This window comes from Belonocnema kinseyi, chromosome 8 (genome assembly GCF_010883055.1).
Source record: "Belonocnema kinseyi isolate 2016_QV_RU_SX_M_011 chromosome 8, B_treatae_v1, whole genome shotgun sequence".
Taxonomy (NCBI): domain Eukaryota; kingdom Metazoa; phylum Arthropoda; class Insecta; order Hymenoptera; family Cynipidae; genus Belonocnema; species Belonocnema kinseyi.
This window is the reverse complement of record NC_046664.1, coordinates 141,768,408-141,786,099: the sequence shown is the minus strand read 5'-3', so window position 1 is coordinate 141,786,099 and position 17,692 is coordinate 141,768,408. Positions and strand designations below refer to the sequence as shown.

At 30.9% G+C, this 17,692-nt stretch overlaps 2 protein-coding genes across 4 annotated transcripts in view; one reads left to right on the top strand and one right to left on the bottom strand.

The window, feature by feature from the left end:
• LOC117177864 (FH1/FH2 domain-containing protein 3) overlaps positions 1 to 17,692 on the top strand; it is a 917,724-nt gene that overhangs the window by 85,467 nt on the left and 814,565 nt on the right. The gene's annotated exons all lie outside the window — the stretch shown is intronic.
• Positions 7,021 to 13,185, bottom strand: LOC117177866. 2 transcript variants are annotated; one of them, XM_033368903.1, is made up of 6 exons: positions 13,009 to 13,185; positions 12,755 to 12,854; positions 11,067 to 11,429; positions 10,599 to 10,981; positions 8,396 to 8,560; positions 7,021 to 8,053 (listed from the first exon to the last, which is right to left on the bottom strand). In XM_033368903.1, the coding sequence occupies exons 5-6, from the start codon at positions 8,537 to 8,539 to the stop codon at positions 7,250 to 7,252; spliced, it is 948 nt and encodes a 315-aa protein (XP_033224794.1). In that variant the 5' UTR covers positions 8,540 to 8,560; positions 10,599 to 10,981; positions 11,067 to 11,429; positions 12,755 to 12,854; positions 13,009 to 13,185; the 3' UTR covers positions 7,021 to 7,249. The 2 variants fall into 2 exon arrangements, with proteins under 2 accessions (XP_033224794.1, XP_033224795.1); XM_033368904.1 differs by lacking the exon at positions 11,067 to 11,429.

The following is a 17,692-nucleotide window of genomic DNA, read 5'->3' as shown; positions in this document are numbered from 1 at the left end:
TCATATAAAAAAATTGTGCGCGAATATTGGACAATGTCAACAGATTCTTAAGAGGTCCTTTTACGAACAGTGGGTTATTGCGGCAGATTTAGAATTAATACCAGATAGCCACGTAGTATGGAATCAAACCATTTTGAGATGAAAAACGGGTAATATGAAAGTTCTTATTAGAATTTACGTACTTACAATAAAGCAACATAAATAACAAAAATAATTCAGCAGTATTAAAATGTAATGCAGGGCCACTATGAATCAAACATTGGAAAAAATGATGCAGTGGTCACGTGAACATCTACTCTCTGGAACTTTTAAGTCCAAATTTAGTCAAATAGAAATTAGAAAATACAAAGATTAATATAGTTTATAGAAATCGAGGACGATATATTGCTTTCCAGGTAACTAATTTAATTCAGAGACCATAGAAATCTACCTTACCGAAATTCTATAGATGTAGTGGTTTATGCTATGTTCCCAGAATATTCTCAATGACGTCATCGAATTCCGACTACGCAATTTTCTTCGAAAATAACCTCAAGGTTATTTTTAATGTTGCATTACTTTTTTGCGTTTTTCAATATGATGTACCACACGTGTCGATTATAACTTAGAACCTTCTAGATAATTGCAACAAGGAGAGGAGATAAATAGATAAAAATGGTAAATCATATGCAGCAGTTGCAGTTTAGGGGGAAAAAGAGATGGAAAGAGAGAGATAGAGAGAGCTATTTATTAAGAAATGTTTTAATTCGACAGTGGATCACTGTAACATTTTTAGAATTTTATATTGATATAGCTAGGATGTCAATTCAGCCATTTGAGATGAAGAAAATAAAATTTGAAAATAAAATAAATCAGCTCCATAAATATTAGAGTTGACTAAGAAACGTTGAAATCATCTTTCACATAATAGAGTGATCTGCGAACAAAGATTAAATTTACTTACTTCAAACATGAAAATGAAGCATCATAAATAACAAAAATAAATTCAGCAGTATTAAAATTGAATAAAAAGAAACTGTGAATCAAGCATTGAAATTGAAGTATTGGACACGTATATTAAAATGTACTATTATGTATAAAAACTAAAAATCTTGGTTTTTCTTAGAACCAACAGTTTGTTTTAAATCGTAGTTAAGTAAATCCATTTAAAGGGGCCAGAATTTCATGTTAACAGAATAATGAATATATATATATATATATATAGTTGATTCAACTATTTCAAATTAGCAAATGCAACTTTATTTCACTCAAACGAGATCCTGGGTTAACAAAGATTATCATAGAGTGCGCCAAAATCAGATACGCTGATTTTGCTTCTAGTTGTAAATAGAGGATGGCGATGAGAAGAAGGAGGAGGGTATGATAATATTACAGTTCAGCAGTTACTGAAAATATTAGATTTAGATGTAAAAGCATTGTCTTCCAAACATCACCAAAAACTAAAGGAACTGTAGGGCGTTCTAATGATTCCGATGAAAATGACGAAAAAGATGACGAATATGGGAAAGTTTTAAAGCAGTAAACGCAAATTTCCTCGGTAACAAAAAAAGTCCAGACTACGAGAATATTTATGCGAAAATGATAAGAAACTACAAAAGGTTAGGCTGCTTGATGAATTTAAAACTTCACTTTCTACATTCCCATCTGGATAAGTTTCCAGAAAATGTTGGTGATTTCAGCGAAGAACAAGGGGAACGTTTTCATCAAGACATAAAAGTGATGGAACAATGATATCAGGCTAGATAGAACGAGGTCATGATGGCTGATTTTTGCTGGATGTTGAAAAGGGAAACGAATGTAGGTCTTAAACGTAAGCGTGACCCTTTGCATCGTTCCTTCGAAGAAAAAAGGACACGTTATAGCAGGCAGAAAATAGACTGGAGTAGGTCTATAAATCAATTTAATTACGATAAAAAGCAAGATAAAATGTAAACACGAAAGATAGTATAAATATACTGATACTGATAAATATATTGATACAAACATTGTCAGGTTAATTGAAATGGGGTCAATTCTACTTGTAGTTCTAAGTTTCTTCAAATGAGTAATGTGCGTCTAAATTTTTAACCAATGAAATGAATTTTATTGTATTGCAACGGGAACACTTAAGTTAGGTTGCGTTCGGCTAGGTTTTGTTAGGTCAGGTTTTGTTAGGTTAGGATAAGTTAAACCTCTATGTAGGTTAAGCTGAAGCAGAATGAAACGGTACCGCAAACACAACGAGACAACACAATGAGTTTAATTGTGTTACGTGAAGTTAAGTTAGGTTAGGTTTTTTTAGGTTAGGATAGGTTTGACCTCTTTGCAGGTTAAGCCCAAGCTGATTTAAACGGTACCGCAAACACAACGGGACAACACAATCAGTTTAATTGTGTTTCGTGAAGTTAGGTTAGGTTAGGCTAGGTTAGATTTATTTCTAGGTTAGGCTCGAGTTGACCCATTCGATGTAGCACACATTTGCTACTGGGAAAATATGCTTCCAGAGCTTTACGTGTAGTTCAATAAATTTCTATTAATTCAGCTCAGGTGAGGTTAAGTTCTGTTGGGTAAAGTTATGTTAAATAAGTTGATATCAGGCAAGCGTTGATCCTTCACAGTTTTCGACATGTTTTTGAAGTAAAAATTTGCATCACTGGCATTATTTTGAAATTTATTTGCCCTTGTGCATGATTTTCCGTCATTTTTGGAGGTTATGGCTCAACCATGACGTGATGGGTGATTTTTGATACCGAATTTGAATTCAGCGCTCCAAAATCCATAGGAATACGTGTGTCTTGTTACCAGATCCGCACACTTTTTTTTGTGTGGCTTTGTTATTTATTTGAAACGAATGTCAGATTTACTTTGAAGATACCTATCTTATAAATGTACTGCGTCTATAATTTTTTTCGCTGATTATTTGTATGTATTAATCTACTTAAAAATAAAATAATTCGATTTTTTTAATCGTGAAATGTTTTTGTAAATAATAAAAAATAAATATATGACAGCATAAACCAAAGTTATAAGCTTTAAAATATGTTTAAAAATACAATTATTACATTTTCTTGATAATTTAAAAGAACTTTATGCGTTTATTAAGAAAAATATTTAAGGAAAGAAATCTCAATAACATTTTTAAAATGTTGATTAAGAATGCATTTTATTTTATGAAAGAATAATCAAAAAATTGACAATTGCAAAATTTTCAAATAAGATAATTGAGAATGCAAGGAGGAAGCAAAAAAATATTTTTCATCCGACCACCATGCGACCCTATCACTTTTAACCTGCAAGTTCTTACACCAAACGTTTATTCACAGAATTCTTTTTTCTTCTGATTTCTAAGTATTTTATACTTGAAATAAAAATAAAATATCAACCACGTTTTTAAATATTTAAACTAGCGATTAATTTCTTCTACGTGTTTTAAATTATTTTTTAGGAATTGTTATTTTCAATTAAAAAATGAATTAAAAAGTACTATAAAAGAATTAAATAAATCAAGAACTGTGCTTTTTACAGAGGATTTTAGAAATTAAAAAATATTTATTTGTCACTGAGGTTATTAAAGAGTTTTTCAACTCAAAAGTTATTCATTTTTTATAAGCTTTAGATCGTTTTTAAGCGGATTAAATTTGTAAAGAAAAAAGTATTGAGCCCTTGGTAAAATAATTGAATTTCAATTTTTTTTGCATATTTTAAATTGTTGTTTTAGGAAAGCAATTTCATATTCAAATCTTAGTAAACAATGTATGATAAAAGAATTCGATAAATTAAACCTGTGCGGTTTGTGAAAATTATCGTATAGCAGAACATTATTTCTTGTCATTGATGTTATTAAAGAATTTTTATACGCGCAACCTTTCTTTATTATTCATTACCTTTGGGTCGTTTTAAGCGTTTTAACTATTTAAAAACAAAAAGTGTTAAGTCCCTTGTTATATAAGTGAAACTTACTTTGCTTTTTCACATATTTTATAATATTGTTTAAGAAATGTTATTTTTCATTAAAAATTGAGTAAGAGAGTATTATATACAATAAAAGAGTTGGATAAATTGAAAACTGCACATTTATGAAGAATTTTTGTTTATTGTTTATTACTTTTGAATATACTATAACATTTTAAAATATATTAAGAAAACAAAAGTACAGAGCCTTTTTTGAAATAAGTAAGATTCAATTCTAAAATTTTTATAAATAAAAAATAGTATATTAAAGTCTCTCGATAATTTGTAAGTATCATCAGAAAGATGTTTTCTTAAAAGAATCATTGAGTTCCACAACGTTTAGTTTAAAGATGGTTGAGGCTCACCATACGACTTCGTACGACACTGCCTTGAAATTCTTACTCGAGATTTTGTCACCGAGATCCAAGTGCTTCAAGAGCGAAGTCGGTAAAGCGCGCGTTTAGGACACTTGTTTAGGTAGTTTAGGTAGATTAGGTAGGTTTCGAATCCTCGAGGAGTGCGATTTTTCAAAGTGTTTAAGCGTGCGATTATATTTGTAAGTAACAGTGTGCGAGAATTACATATTTTAATAATTTAAAAAATTAAGGTTATATAACAATAATTTCGAAAACAATTTTTTTCGTTAAGAAATAGTGTTCAGTTGAGGCTCAGTCTATTGCTCCGATACTTCATATTCTTAGATTAAGAAAATATATTCTTAAATTGTATCAGACATGATACCTGCAATCGACTTGAATCAAGTAACATTTACTTGATTCAAGAACAATTTTTTTTCAGTAATTTGGATAAATAAAACCGAAATGACAAATTCTAACAAAAAAGCATAGAATACATTTTTTCGGATTTTTAGCATAGCATTTTCGAGAAATTAAACGGAGTTATGATATTCACAGACATACAGACAGACGCCATAGTCAAAACTTCATTGTCGGCTTGAGGGTGGCTCAAAACGTGGAAATCGTTTAAACACTGAGGTGTGACATTTCGGCTTAATACAATACTTTTATACATTAGAATTGTAATTTTAATTGCAAGTTCTTATGTAATTTTTATATTTTGTATCTAAAAATTATTTCTATTAGAACGTTTTCTATTTAAAATTATGAATTATAATTTTAAATAAAATGTCCTAATTTTCAAGTTTTTAATTTAAAATAATGTATCATTAAAGGAATTTAATTCGAAATTATATAATCTTTATCGGTTAAATTCATTTTATTTTAACTCTGCAAGCGTTCACTCATTGAAGAGATCAATGGAATAAATTCGGAAATAATTTGATTTTTATCCTTGCGAAATAATAGCAAAGTTTTTATTAAAAATACTGCAACCTTCAAAGTTATACATTTGTAAAGAAAAAAAAAGTATCGAATAATAGTGAAAATTTAGTGCAAGTTTATAGACTTATTTTATACATAAAGTCGATTGGTGCAGTTAACTTCTAATCTAGGATCAATATTGATTAAATTGTATCAAATTATTTAATAAAAAGTTGCTGTATGGAATTAAAAACGTAATACATGTTTCTTTATATATTTAAAATAAACATTTGTATTATTTACACATAATAGACCGGATTTGTGTAATACCAATTCAAAAAATAATATATTTACTTAATTGCAAAATAAGCATTAAGATTAATCCCTGTGGCAAACCCTTAATATTTTCACTAATTTCACAAATAAAATAAGGATAAGAATTGCAAAAGTATTATAACTTTATAATAATTTGTTATTTTGTCAATTATGTGAGAATCCCTACTTCTACTTTACCGGTATTTTGAAAAATCTTTGCTAAAACTGGGATTTGCTGCGAGGCGCAACGGATAATTTAGATTTAACATCCTACCCTCAAGGCAAGAATTTTACCTACAGAAAAATAAGGAGCAAGGTAGTATGAAGTGGTCAGTAGCCACGCACCCACGAAGTAATAGTAAGGAGAAGGAACTGTGTGCTACGAAAGCATGGTAACTTTTTCGGAATAGTTATCCTGACTTTTGAGTGAAATATTTGCGACAGCCACGAAGATGCCCGAAGTATTGTCGCCGAGAGCCGAAAGAGTTACCGCCTATTTCAGCGCTAAACTTGAATGACGAAATACTTTAAAATTAAAATGTTATCAAATGCATGCAATTTTTCAATAAATTGCTGTTTCAAGTTTAAAAAATAATTCAGAGTTTTTAATTGAAAGCATCGAAATTATAGAATTTTTTATTGTGAAACTGAAAACTCGCATATTTTTTAATTTCAAAACGTCCAAATGAAAACCCCTTAATTTGAAAATATTCAAAATTCTTAATTTTTGACGAATTATAAATGGACAGTCTGCAGTTTTAAAGATGCACAAATAAACATTCTTAAATATTTAAAATGAAAAGCCGACATTTTAATTCAAAAGCTTTAGAAAATGAAGAAAATTTAAACGTAGAACACCAGAATTAAAGATTTTATCATTGTAAAACTTAGAACTCGTATAAACATGCATAAATAACAATTCTTTAATGTTGATGATTTTAATTATGAAAAGTCAGGTTTTCAATTCCAAGTCTTCCAAATTGAGGAAAAGTCAAATGTAAAGCATACAAATTAATTGATAATTGTAAAACTGAAAATGCACCTAATTTTTTATTTTAATTTTTTGAGATCAAAAAACTCTTACTTTTAATTATCGAAAATCAAAATTTATACAATTTTAAATAATTACAATGGAAAACTGTACAATTTTAAAGTCGTGAAAACAAACATTGCTAATTTTACATGATTTTCAAGATCAAAACGTCAGATTGCCTCAATTAAAAAAGAAAGAGTTATTACACTTACCTTGAGACTGCTGTTATATTAACCAGTCATAATTTATCAAGAAATAAATTAATTAATTTTTCGGAGCAAACCATGGATATTCGAGGAAAGTATAAGATTTTCTTTTATTCTTAGAAAATAATTAAAAAATCCTGCTTTATGTATTAAAGAATAAATTCAAATTCATCTCAGTTTCGTTTTTAATACTTGATTAAAATGAGATACAATGATAGCCACCTGTTTTTTACAAATAATTATAAATATAATCTTAATATTACACTGGAATTTGAAGAGTAAAATTTTTAAGAATGACACAAATTTCAAGGATCAAAAAGTAGTTTTTATTAAGAAAGGCATCAAGTAGACAATTTTGAAGTCTTTATTTTGTTTTCCTTATCATAATTAGTCTTCACAGGAAGTTTTCGTTTTCTACGTACTCTATTTTGAAAATTATTAACTATAGGTTTTGAAACACGAGCCGCTTGGAGATGTAAATTCGTTTAAACTGAATTTGAGTAAGATAATATTGCTAGTTTCCTCTTTTCCTTGGTCTTTTCTCTCTCAATATTATCACGTTTATTTGACTGCTTAGCAATAGACAACATTCGGAATGTTAAAAAGAATCTAACGATGCTTCTTGTGACTTGTATCTTATGGTCTTTACAACCAACTTTAGGAAGAGGATACAAGTTTTCAATTTCATTTGTTATATTCAATTCACTATGTACGCCTTGTTTTTGACTTACTGCAACGCACGTCCTCTCCAAGAGCCCTACCAAATCGCAAAGTTGAATGGAAGGGTATTTTAAAAAACCTTTTGTTTTTATTGTAATTAGTTTATGACTATTGGATATTGTTTCACATAATGCAAGGTTTAATGTTGCAATACAGTTTTGGCAAACAAAAGGTTGTCCATTATTTAAAAATTTTACGAATCTTTCGGACGCTTGCCTGGCTACGTATCCCGCTACATACGCTACAGCATAAGCCGAACTGTTGTTCATGTAAAAATTATTTTGTTCCAATATCTCTGGCCTGCTTTCTAAAATTGGGGCCCCTTGTTCATTTTCCATTATGTGATCAATTTTCTTATTCCACTGAAGCTGCCTTACCTTCTTGTCAGCAATATCATTTAATTTTAGTAGTGCATCCATCATTCCACCCTTGGTAACGTTGCATCCCTTAGCCGGCTTCACTAGAGAATATGTCGATACGAGCCGAAACATTTGAATGAATACTGACGAATCCGGGTGGTCAATTTGCTCCGCAGCTCTCTCTCTCTCTCTCATTAATCCAAAAAACCTCTGAAATTGAAATTTGTTATTAGATCAAAGGTAGTCAAAGTTATGCAACATTGTCAATAAAAAAGTTTTTAAAAACTTCCCAGTGTAATTTGTAAATTTTAGAAAGATTGAAGAAACTAAGAACCAAACAAAAATTGCAGAATCTAGGTAATTTGTCAAAAGGAAGGAAATTACTTCAAGACAATCCTGATTAAAGCGACCACTCACTACGAAATCGAAATTACAGTCCTCAATTGCCTTTTTTGGTAAAAGAAAACTAAATACAATTTCATGCATAAATGCAAAATAAAAAACATTCCGAAACTCAAAAATAGCACGCATTATAAATGATTAAAAACACACCTGCCAATGTTCGTTTCCGGGAACTAGTTTCTCCAAAGGTGTTCTACCATTCATAACAGAAATGAGCTTTTTTATCCTTCTACAAAATTTTATAGATGGATCAGTGTCTTTTAGGTCATCATGTTCATCTTTAAAAAGCTCCATGACATCCCCAACACAGAAAAACTACGCAGAAAATTTGAAGTTTTAATTAAGTCATGTAACAGATTTAAAAAATCGTTATGAATGAAAAAATATAACCTGAAAAGCTAGTGTTATATTCATTTTTTGGTAGAATAACGGGTTTAGGTGTTCAGGCCTCAGTTTGTAATTAGCCTTCAAGCTAAAAGTGCTAGGATTCTCTATTTGGAGAAGGGCATATCAGTGTTTCAAAGAGATTGGGCGATCTGGTGTCTGAAGAGTCAAAAATATAAATATAAGGTTTACTTTTAAAAACTGATAATAAATCGTTCAAAATATAAGACATGTTAATCATTATGTTGTACCCAAATGTACTAATTTCTTTCATGCTTGGTGAAGAAGTTTCTCAAGTTTTTGATTAGTGTGGAAAATCGGAGAAAACCCATAATCTCAAATGCCTGTAAGCTTTTTTACTTTTTACATGCAATAGGATACACTCATACACCCATTGCTTTGTGTATCGCATGCTTCTCTTGTCTCCAAGATTTGCTGCTTCAAAGCAAGCCGATACAGCAATTCTTTGCGTTTCCGGTAATGTAGAAATTGCCTCATTTAAGGCTGTTTCAGAAGTCTTAGCACAATTTTCTTGAAGGGTTTTGAGTTCTTGTTTAAATCTTCCAAACTCTATTGCAGATAAGATTTTGAAATAATTTTTTTAGAAAGAAAATATTTTTCTTTGCACCAAAATAAATTTTAGCATAATTTTTTACATCAAACAATGAAATAAACGTTTGTCATACACGTAAAAAATGAGCTTTTTCATTTTTAATGGCCAAAAGTTTCTAAAGAAAGCCGCATCGTAAATAAACAAATTCTTTAAATCTGAAATATTTTTTAAATCTTTGTTCGTGAAATATTTTTTGTTCGTTTGAAATTATTAAAATCTTTTCAAATATTCTCAAATTTGTTGAAACTTTTTGAAACCATAAAAAATCTTTTTAATGTTTTAAAATCTTTGAAATATCGTGTACTGTAGTCCTGTTGCAACTTTCAAAATTCTTGAAATGTTTGGAATCCTGAAGAATTCTTTAAAATATTTGAGAAATCTTTCGGAAATCTTTTGTAATCGTTCGGAATCTTGTCAAACATCTTTAAATCGTTTAAAATCTTTGAAATTGTTTGAAATCCTTGAAATCTGGTGCACTGCATCCTTATTGAAATCTTTGAAATGTTTTGAAATACTTTAAAAGTTTTAAAATCTTTGCGCAATTTTCGAAATTTAAACTATTAAGGCTATCTAAACTATTAATTAAAAAATGTTATATTCTAACAATGAATAATGAACATGTTTAAAATGGGAGACTTTACCACTTTTATTTTAAATTTTTTAAAATAAAATGCAGTTTAATTACATAATTAACACTTTTAAACTGTTATAAATTGTACAGTTGAAACATTTAGACTCAGTTCAATATTCAGGTTATATTATGGTCCCAACGCCCTTAATATTATTTTTCAATTATAACAAAAGGTTTTCAATTCTCATAGGATTATTAGGGCAATTTTTTTTTATCTTTCAGACTTTGAAAATTCTTAAACTGCTTTAACATTTCATTTCATAATCATCAAACATTTACATTTTTTAATCTTCAAATTTTTAAATTATTTTTGAAAATTTTTCGAAACTTTTAAGTATTCTTTAAAATGTGCGGAATTGTTCACAATTATTAAACAGCTTTTTAATCTTAAATTTTAAATGTGCAAAAATGCATATTTCGCTTTAAATTATTTGAATTTGCCTTACTGAAATTTGTTCTACATTAATAAATGTTCAATATTCAAATATTGGTAATAATTAATTGTTCTTTTTTTCAGTAAACAATTAAAAGTTGAATCTTGTTCAGCATGGTTCATTAAGTGATAGAATCAATTTTTCCTGCAAAAGTTGGTAAAATTCCCGTTCAACAAATAAATTTATTATTATTTCCCAGTCTAGCGACCACCCTGAACTTGAATTTCACTTACTATAATTCTATATTCATGTTACATTGCATCTTTATATATTTAATACAATTTATCCTACCTTCTTTTAAAGTCTCTTTCTATATTCCACAATTGCCTTGCAACGATTCTTTTTTTCATTTAACTTCTCTTTCAATGTTTGAAGGATACTTTTCTTTTTATAATTTTGTTGCTAATATTTTTTAAGTTTCTTGCACGGAAGACATCTTATACTTCGAGGACCACACTTTTGCTTTATTTTCATGGGCACGTAACCCACACAGTGCTTAGACTTGAAAAAATAAATTTTGAGATAACATGAAGTTCCCTTTCATTGATTTTTATAAGTAATATAATATTTCCAAGAATAACATTTCCAACTTCTTTCAATAGATTGATCATATCTTCTGCATTTCTAATCTTATTGTATGGCTGCAGTAAAACCTTTTTAGACTGAAGGAATATCTGGAATGGAAAATAAAATATTAATAAAATTTCTGTATAAAAGGATATCAAATGTTATCACTGTACATAAACGGTATATACGTACTTTACGTTACAAATTACTTAACAAAACAACGTGTTTTTCTGCTTCAAATTTCCAGTTTTTGTATATCCACATTATTTTTACCCCATTATTGTGCAAATAAGCAATCCATTGTAAACTTTGTTTCTCAATTTCTTTATAATTGTTTAGAATGTAGATATATTCTTCTGAGAACTCTTTACGACCCACAGTTTTACTGTTATTAAATTCTTTAGAACCAACTGAGAACTTTTCACTATCTCCATTTTCACTACTGTTGAATTCTTCAGAATCAATTACATCGCGAATTTCAGTGTTGAGATTTGTTTTTTTTTTCACCAAAACGATTCTCTTTATGCCGACTAAGAAATTGTTGTGCCTCTATTGCTGCAAAACATCCTTGACGTCTAATTGCAGTATCAATATCTAAATCTGGCGCATGCACTTTTGGAAAATGCGTGGGAATGGCTCGGATGAATAAATTAGAGTCGAAATGAAATTCACAGACTTTATCGCCCTTTTCAAAAGCTGAGGTGCTTCAGATAGCTTATTAATAGAGTCTTGCCACGTATTTAATCTTTCTTGTTGGAAATAAGGTCGAGGCGTCCTAACGATAGAATGCCAACGCACGCGATCGACTAGATGATACTTAACCAAAAATATAAACAATAAAAAGCTGACCAATAAGTAAGAACTAGAAAGTTTTAGATCGCGGAATTGAACTAGAAGCTAGAAGTTGGCCAAAACTAGAAGATGCTCGCTCGCTCCATCAAAACATTAAAGTGCTATCTCGGGCGAGCAAAGCATGAAGACTTCTCGCTTATAAACTAAACGCGAGAAGTGGCAACTTTCATGCTTGGCTCGCCCGAGATAGAACTTTAATGATTTGATGAAGCGACTGAGCACCTTTTAGTTTTGGCCAACTTCTAGCCTCGTTTTGCTTAATTGCGCGACCAAGACTTTCTAGCGCTAGCTTCTCGGTTAGTTTTTTATTGTTTTTATTTTTGGTTAAGGACCGTCAAGTCGAGAAAGGTGGCTGCAATTAGTTATTATTTTATTCAATTACACACGCACACGAAAAAAACGTATATTAGTGTTCGTCCCGCCTGGTAAACAAGGCCTTTTTTTAGCCTGTTTTAGTTTTAAAGAATCTGAAATGTTTTTAGAAAAATAAAATTCTTAATTGGGTCAACGGATTTTTTTTATCTTCGTTGATAAACCTCACTTTTCGAATGAATATGTATGCAGGTTATCATAATTTGCAAATCACATTTTTACATGTAGACTAACAGACAAATAATTTTTTTATTGATTTAGATATTTTACCATTTAAAGTAGACACGTTTTTAATACCACTAAACCTGCAGTTCAAATTAAATTTTTTAAAACTTTATTTTCATGAACCTTCACATAAAAGACAAGAAAATCAAAGAAAACATGCATTACGATAATCAGCGGATGTTTCATTATCAGTTACGAAAGCAAGATCTTGTAAAATTCACAGTTTAGTGTTTTTTACATGCATCACACACTCACGTAATGATAAAAAATCTTAAATCGATGACACACTACCAAAGAAAGTAAAAAATATTTCTTCAAAAAGTCCAAAGATAATGATGGTAAAATTTATATTCCTCTTTTCGCTTCGCAAAATAATTCATATTCACGTCCGGACTTGCAGAAAAGATTTTTGTTTTGAGCAGTATACTTACGTTGCAAACAGAAAACTCTGCAATACCGGGTCCACCTTCCTGCCATCCTTGTTCCACACATTCTTGATTTTTAATTGTAGAGCCTCGTATAACACATTATCTACAAAATTATTACAACAAATATTAATGAAAATTACAGAATTGCATTCAATCCTACCTAATCTATAAATTAATATTTTTCGATTTAAGAAAAACACTGTTGGAACGCGTAAATGCAAGGTTACTCCAAATAAAACGATGTATGAAGTACTTACCGCTTCAAAACATATTTTTATCTTCTTCGAACACGAAAAAAACTGCATAAAACAATGAACGAAAATAACTTTTGCTTCTCACATTTCACGTCATGGAGAAATGTTTAACGCAATCAGCTAACAGCCATGACACTTGTCTCTCTTGTCACTTCGTGCGGCTGACACAGATATTCCACTCACAAGTTAGGAAAGCCCTTCCCCATCTATTCCGAAAAAGTTCCATGCTTTGCCGCCACAAATACATTAGCGAGGTTTCTCCTTACTATTACTTCGTGGACGCACCCGACGAAAGTAGTAGCTGTATATATCCCTCCCCCCACCCCCATTCCGTCACCACTTGCCGCATCTAGGTTATAATATCTTTCTTAAAACATCATTATTACGGAATAGAAATGGTGGTTTATTGCTACTAACATTCGGTTGAATGCCGTCTGCCCGCGGTGGTTTTGACTGCGAAGGTTTTCCTATTAGAGGAGCAAGGGAACTGATTCTCACGGAGATGTTTTGAACAAGGGCTGCGGAGCGGTCCAAGGACTGTTAGTCCGGGAGCCAAGAACCGTTTGGTCCGCGGAAAAAGGTTTCCGGAAATTTTTTAATGGATATTATGCAGTATGGTTTCCTGAATCTAACGGTATGAGGTGCTTTCGCGAACTGACGGTCGTTCTCGAGATATTGTTAATTAAACATTTTTACATAACTTATGCTATATATAGTGTTTGCGATTGTTTGCGATTTTTTTATATAAACTATCAATCAGATGCGAAAATTTGCTAAAGAAATTTCATGCGTCTTAACACAATCAACCTAATTTTGAAGACAAATCTTCAAAAGACCCATAAACAATGCATACAAATAGATTATTATATCATACTTTTTTGCGTTTTTTGGGAAAACTATGAGGTAGACAAAAAATTTCACATGACAAAAATTGTTTATTTCAATAATACCTAACAGTTTCGAAAAAAATTCCTAATATGTGGATAATTTTAGAAGATATAACATAATTTATGTAAAAATGTTTAATTAACAATATCTCGAGAACGAGCGTCAGTTCGCGAAAGCACCTCATACCGTTGGATTCAGAAGACCATTCTGCACAATATCCATTAAAAAAATTGCGGTCTGATAAGTCCCTGAAAAATGAAACACGGAGACGTTTTTTTGGCCAAAGTCGGTTTTATTTTTCAACATACTCGCCTTTTAGGTCGATACAGCGAGTCCAACGATTTTCTAACTTTTTGATACCGTCCGAAAAGTACTCGATCGGAAGGTCTCCAAAATACGCCTCAGTTTCAGCTATGAGCTCCTCATTCGAGTAAAAATGCTTACCGGTGAGCCATCTCTTCAGGTTAGGGAACAAGTAATAATCGCTGCGGGCCAGGTCTGGTGAATACGGTGGCTGAGGAACCAATTCGAAGCCGATTTCATGCAATTTTGCTTGTGCAACTAAGCATGAATCAACAGGCGCATTGTCGTGATGATAAAGCGGGTTTTTCTTCTTCAAATGCGGTCGTTTTTCGGCGATTTCGATTTTCAATCGGTCCAATAATGATGAATAGTATGCTCCGGTTATGGTTTTACCTTTTTCAAGATAGTCCACGAATATTATGCCATGTGCATCCCAAAATACGGAGACCATAACCCTTCCGACCCATTGTTGCGTTTTTGGACGCTTCGGAGCACTTTGGCCCGGTGGAACCCACTGTTTTGCCTGTTGCGTTGACTCAGGAGTGTAATTCTGCTGGGAAGTTGTCACACGAATTCGTTTTTGGTCCACTGTGAGCAAACCCGGCACACATCGCACGCAGAGCTTCTTCATGCCCAAAACTGAATGCACGATATTGCCCACACGTTCCAATGATATGCCTACAGCATTAGCTACCTCTCTCAATTTCACTTTGGGATCATTCAACATCATATCATGGATTTGTTCGACATTTTCTGGTGTAGTGACCTCTTTTGGGCGCCCAGATCGTTCAGCATCAACTGTGCTCGTACGGCCACAACGAAACTCGGTAAACCACTTATGAATCGTTCCAATCGACGGTGCAGAGTCCGGGTAATACTTATCCAGCTTAGTCTTCGTCTCGGATATCGTTTTCTTTCGAAGATAGTAGTGTTTGATCAAAACTCGAAACTTAGATTTTTCCATATTAAAAAAAACTCGGAGGTTAGTCGCTTCTCAGTGCTGTAACTTGTAAATGCGTAAACATAAATGGCTGAAGTTTTGACAGGCGTCATTTGAAGGATCAGGCTCGACGAAAATGGTTCACATTAGTGAATACTAATGCCATCTCTTAGAATTTTCAGCTACTTATCAGACTGCCTAGTAGCTATAGAGCATTCTCATTTGTGACGTCACGCAGTCCGAGCGGCCCTCGGTGGAATAACAGCCTCCCAAAGCCCCCTATAGTTTGCATGTATTGCCGTAGTTTAAACAAATTTATCTTAGTTTTTTCGAAATGCACAGTGAATATTTGGAAAAATTGCCGGGAGATGTCAAGAGCCGATATATCCAAAAATTGCAGATAGCAAAATTAAACATTTTGAAGAAAATACTGTTTTTTTGGTATTTAAAGATTAATTTAAGAGCCTATTAATCAAAATTGTAATCATTCTTTTAGAACATGACGGTGAAAAAATTAAAAAATAGTGGAAAAGAAAATAATTTTTCTGAAAATTAGAAATTTTTTATGGTCAAAGATTATATATTTTTTAATTTATTGTTTATTGGTAGAAAATTTATCTTCTCAGTTAAAAAATCATCAGTAACAAATTCATCTACCTGGTTAACAATTTTAAGATTTTTGTTTTCAAGTTTGTTGTTTTTTAGTGGACAATTAATTTTCTAGGTTGAAAACTCTTCTTTTTATTGAAAATTAAACTTTTTTTTAAATCTGTTGTTTTTGGGTTAAAATTGAACTACTTTCTTTGTCTTTTTACTGCTTGAAAATTAAACTTAGTTGAAAATTCATTTTTTGAATCGCTCAGAATCACAATACCGCGACTCGAGTGCATTTTTTTAATTCGCTGTTTTTTTGTATAAAATAAAGCTTTCATGAAAATATCTTTTTCTGTATTGCAAATTCAAATATTTGGTTAGCAAGTAATTTTTTTATTCAAAATTTTTGATTAAAAATTAAAGGATTTACCAAAACAAATTTCGGTTTAAACTTTAACTATTTTATTTCTTTTTTTATTGATTTAAGATTAATCTTCTTAGATGAGAATACTTTTCTTAAAGAATATTTAACTATTTCTTGAAAGTTCATAGTTTTTATAAATATTTTATAAGCATTAGGAAATCTTTTAAACTTCTAAAATATTTGTAATAACTTCAACACTTCTATATTCTTCAACTCCTTAATATTTCTGACAATTTTTAAGTCATAAAGAATAAAAAAATTGCCGAATATATTATGGATTTTTTCTCAGTATTTTTAGAAATCTTTAAAAATTTTCTCTAACAATTTATTTTTACAAACAAGAAATCCTTTCAAATTTTCACAAAAATCTGAAGAATATTCTTTCGTTAGAAACTTTCAAAATTGGCAAGAAGATTTTTAATTTGTTCGAAGAACTGAATGATTACATTCTGTATGAATATGATTTTAGTAGATGTTTTAAGTTTGTTATTTGCTGAGATTCCGACAACTTTTTCAAAACATGCAAACAAATTACCAAAAAAGGTTTTAAGAAAGGTTTTAAGAAATAAAAAATGTTTGGCTTAAGATTTCGGAGAAAGTTTTAATTTCCTTATTAAAAAAAATAATTTTTAAAGAAAATTTAAAAATATTTTGAAACTTTTTAAAACATTAAAAAAATACGTTGACTCAAGAATCTGGTAAACAAAAGTATCAACACTCAGCAATGTCCGAAAAAGTAAATATATACCAGCCAGTTCACGAGGTACATTAAGCTAGCACCTCCACAATCAAATTTTTGAATATTTCATAGCTCTCGGGCTATTTTTGGGCTTTTTTTGGGCTGCAATAAAAATTTTTGGGCTCCTTTACTTTTTTCAAAAAATCAATTTTCTTGTGGAGGTGCCAGCTTACATTAACCCAGCACCTCCACTTCTTTAAATAACTAAATAATAAAAATTCAATTAAACCAGAATTTTGGGCTTTTTTTGGGCTCTTAAGATCCGCAAAAAAATTTTTCCACAAACCAACCCTTAACTTCCAAAATCAACCCCCTTAAAAAAATGGAAAATTTTCAGTCATTTATTAACGGGATATTTTTGGGCTTTTTTTGGGCTCCCAGAAAATACACACTTCAATTTTTAGGCTCCAACCCTTACAGTAAAAAATTACCCCCATTGTAACACGCAGATATGAAATTGTCAAAAAATAACTTTTATTAAATTTTAGAGCTTGAATAAAGTCTCTGATTTTTGCGCTCCTCGAAAATACACGCTACGATTTTTGGGCTTCAACCCTTAACGTCAAAAATCAACCCTTCTCTTCCACGTAAATACAACTTTGTCTGCAAATAAATTTTTCTAGAATTTTTCAATGGAAATACAGTCTCTGATTTTTGGGCTCCTCGAAAATATCCGATATGATTTTTGCGCTTCAACCCTTATCGTCAAAAATCAACCCCTCTCTTCCACGTAAATACAACTTTGTCTGCAAATAAATTTTTCTAGAATTTTTCAATGGAAATACAGTCTCTGATTTTT

Excerpts from the sequence above, each read along its gene's own strand:
- LOC117177866 (XM_033368903.1), bottom strand. The coding sequence starts at position 8,539 with ATGGAGCTTTTTAAAGATGAACATGATGACCTAAAAGACACTGATCCA. Across the intron at positions 8,054-8,395 it reads CCGGAAACGAACATTGGCAG|AGGTTTTTTGGATTAATGAG; the intron begins GTGTGTTTTTAA and ends TTTCAATTTCAG.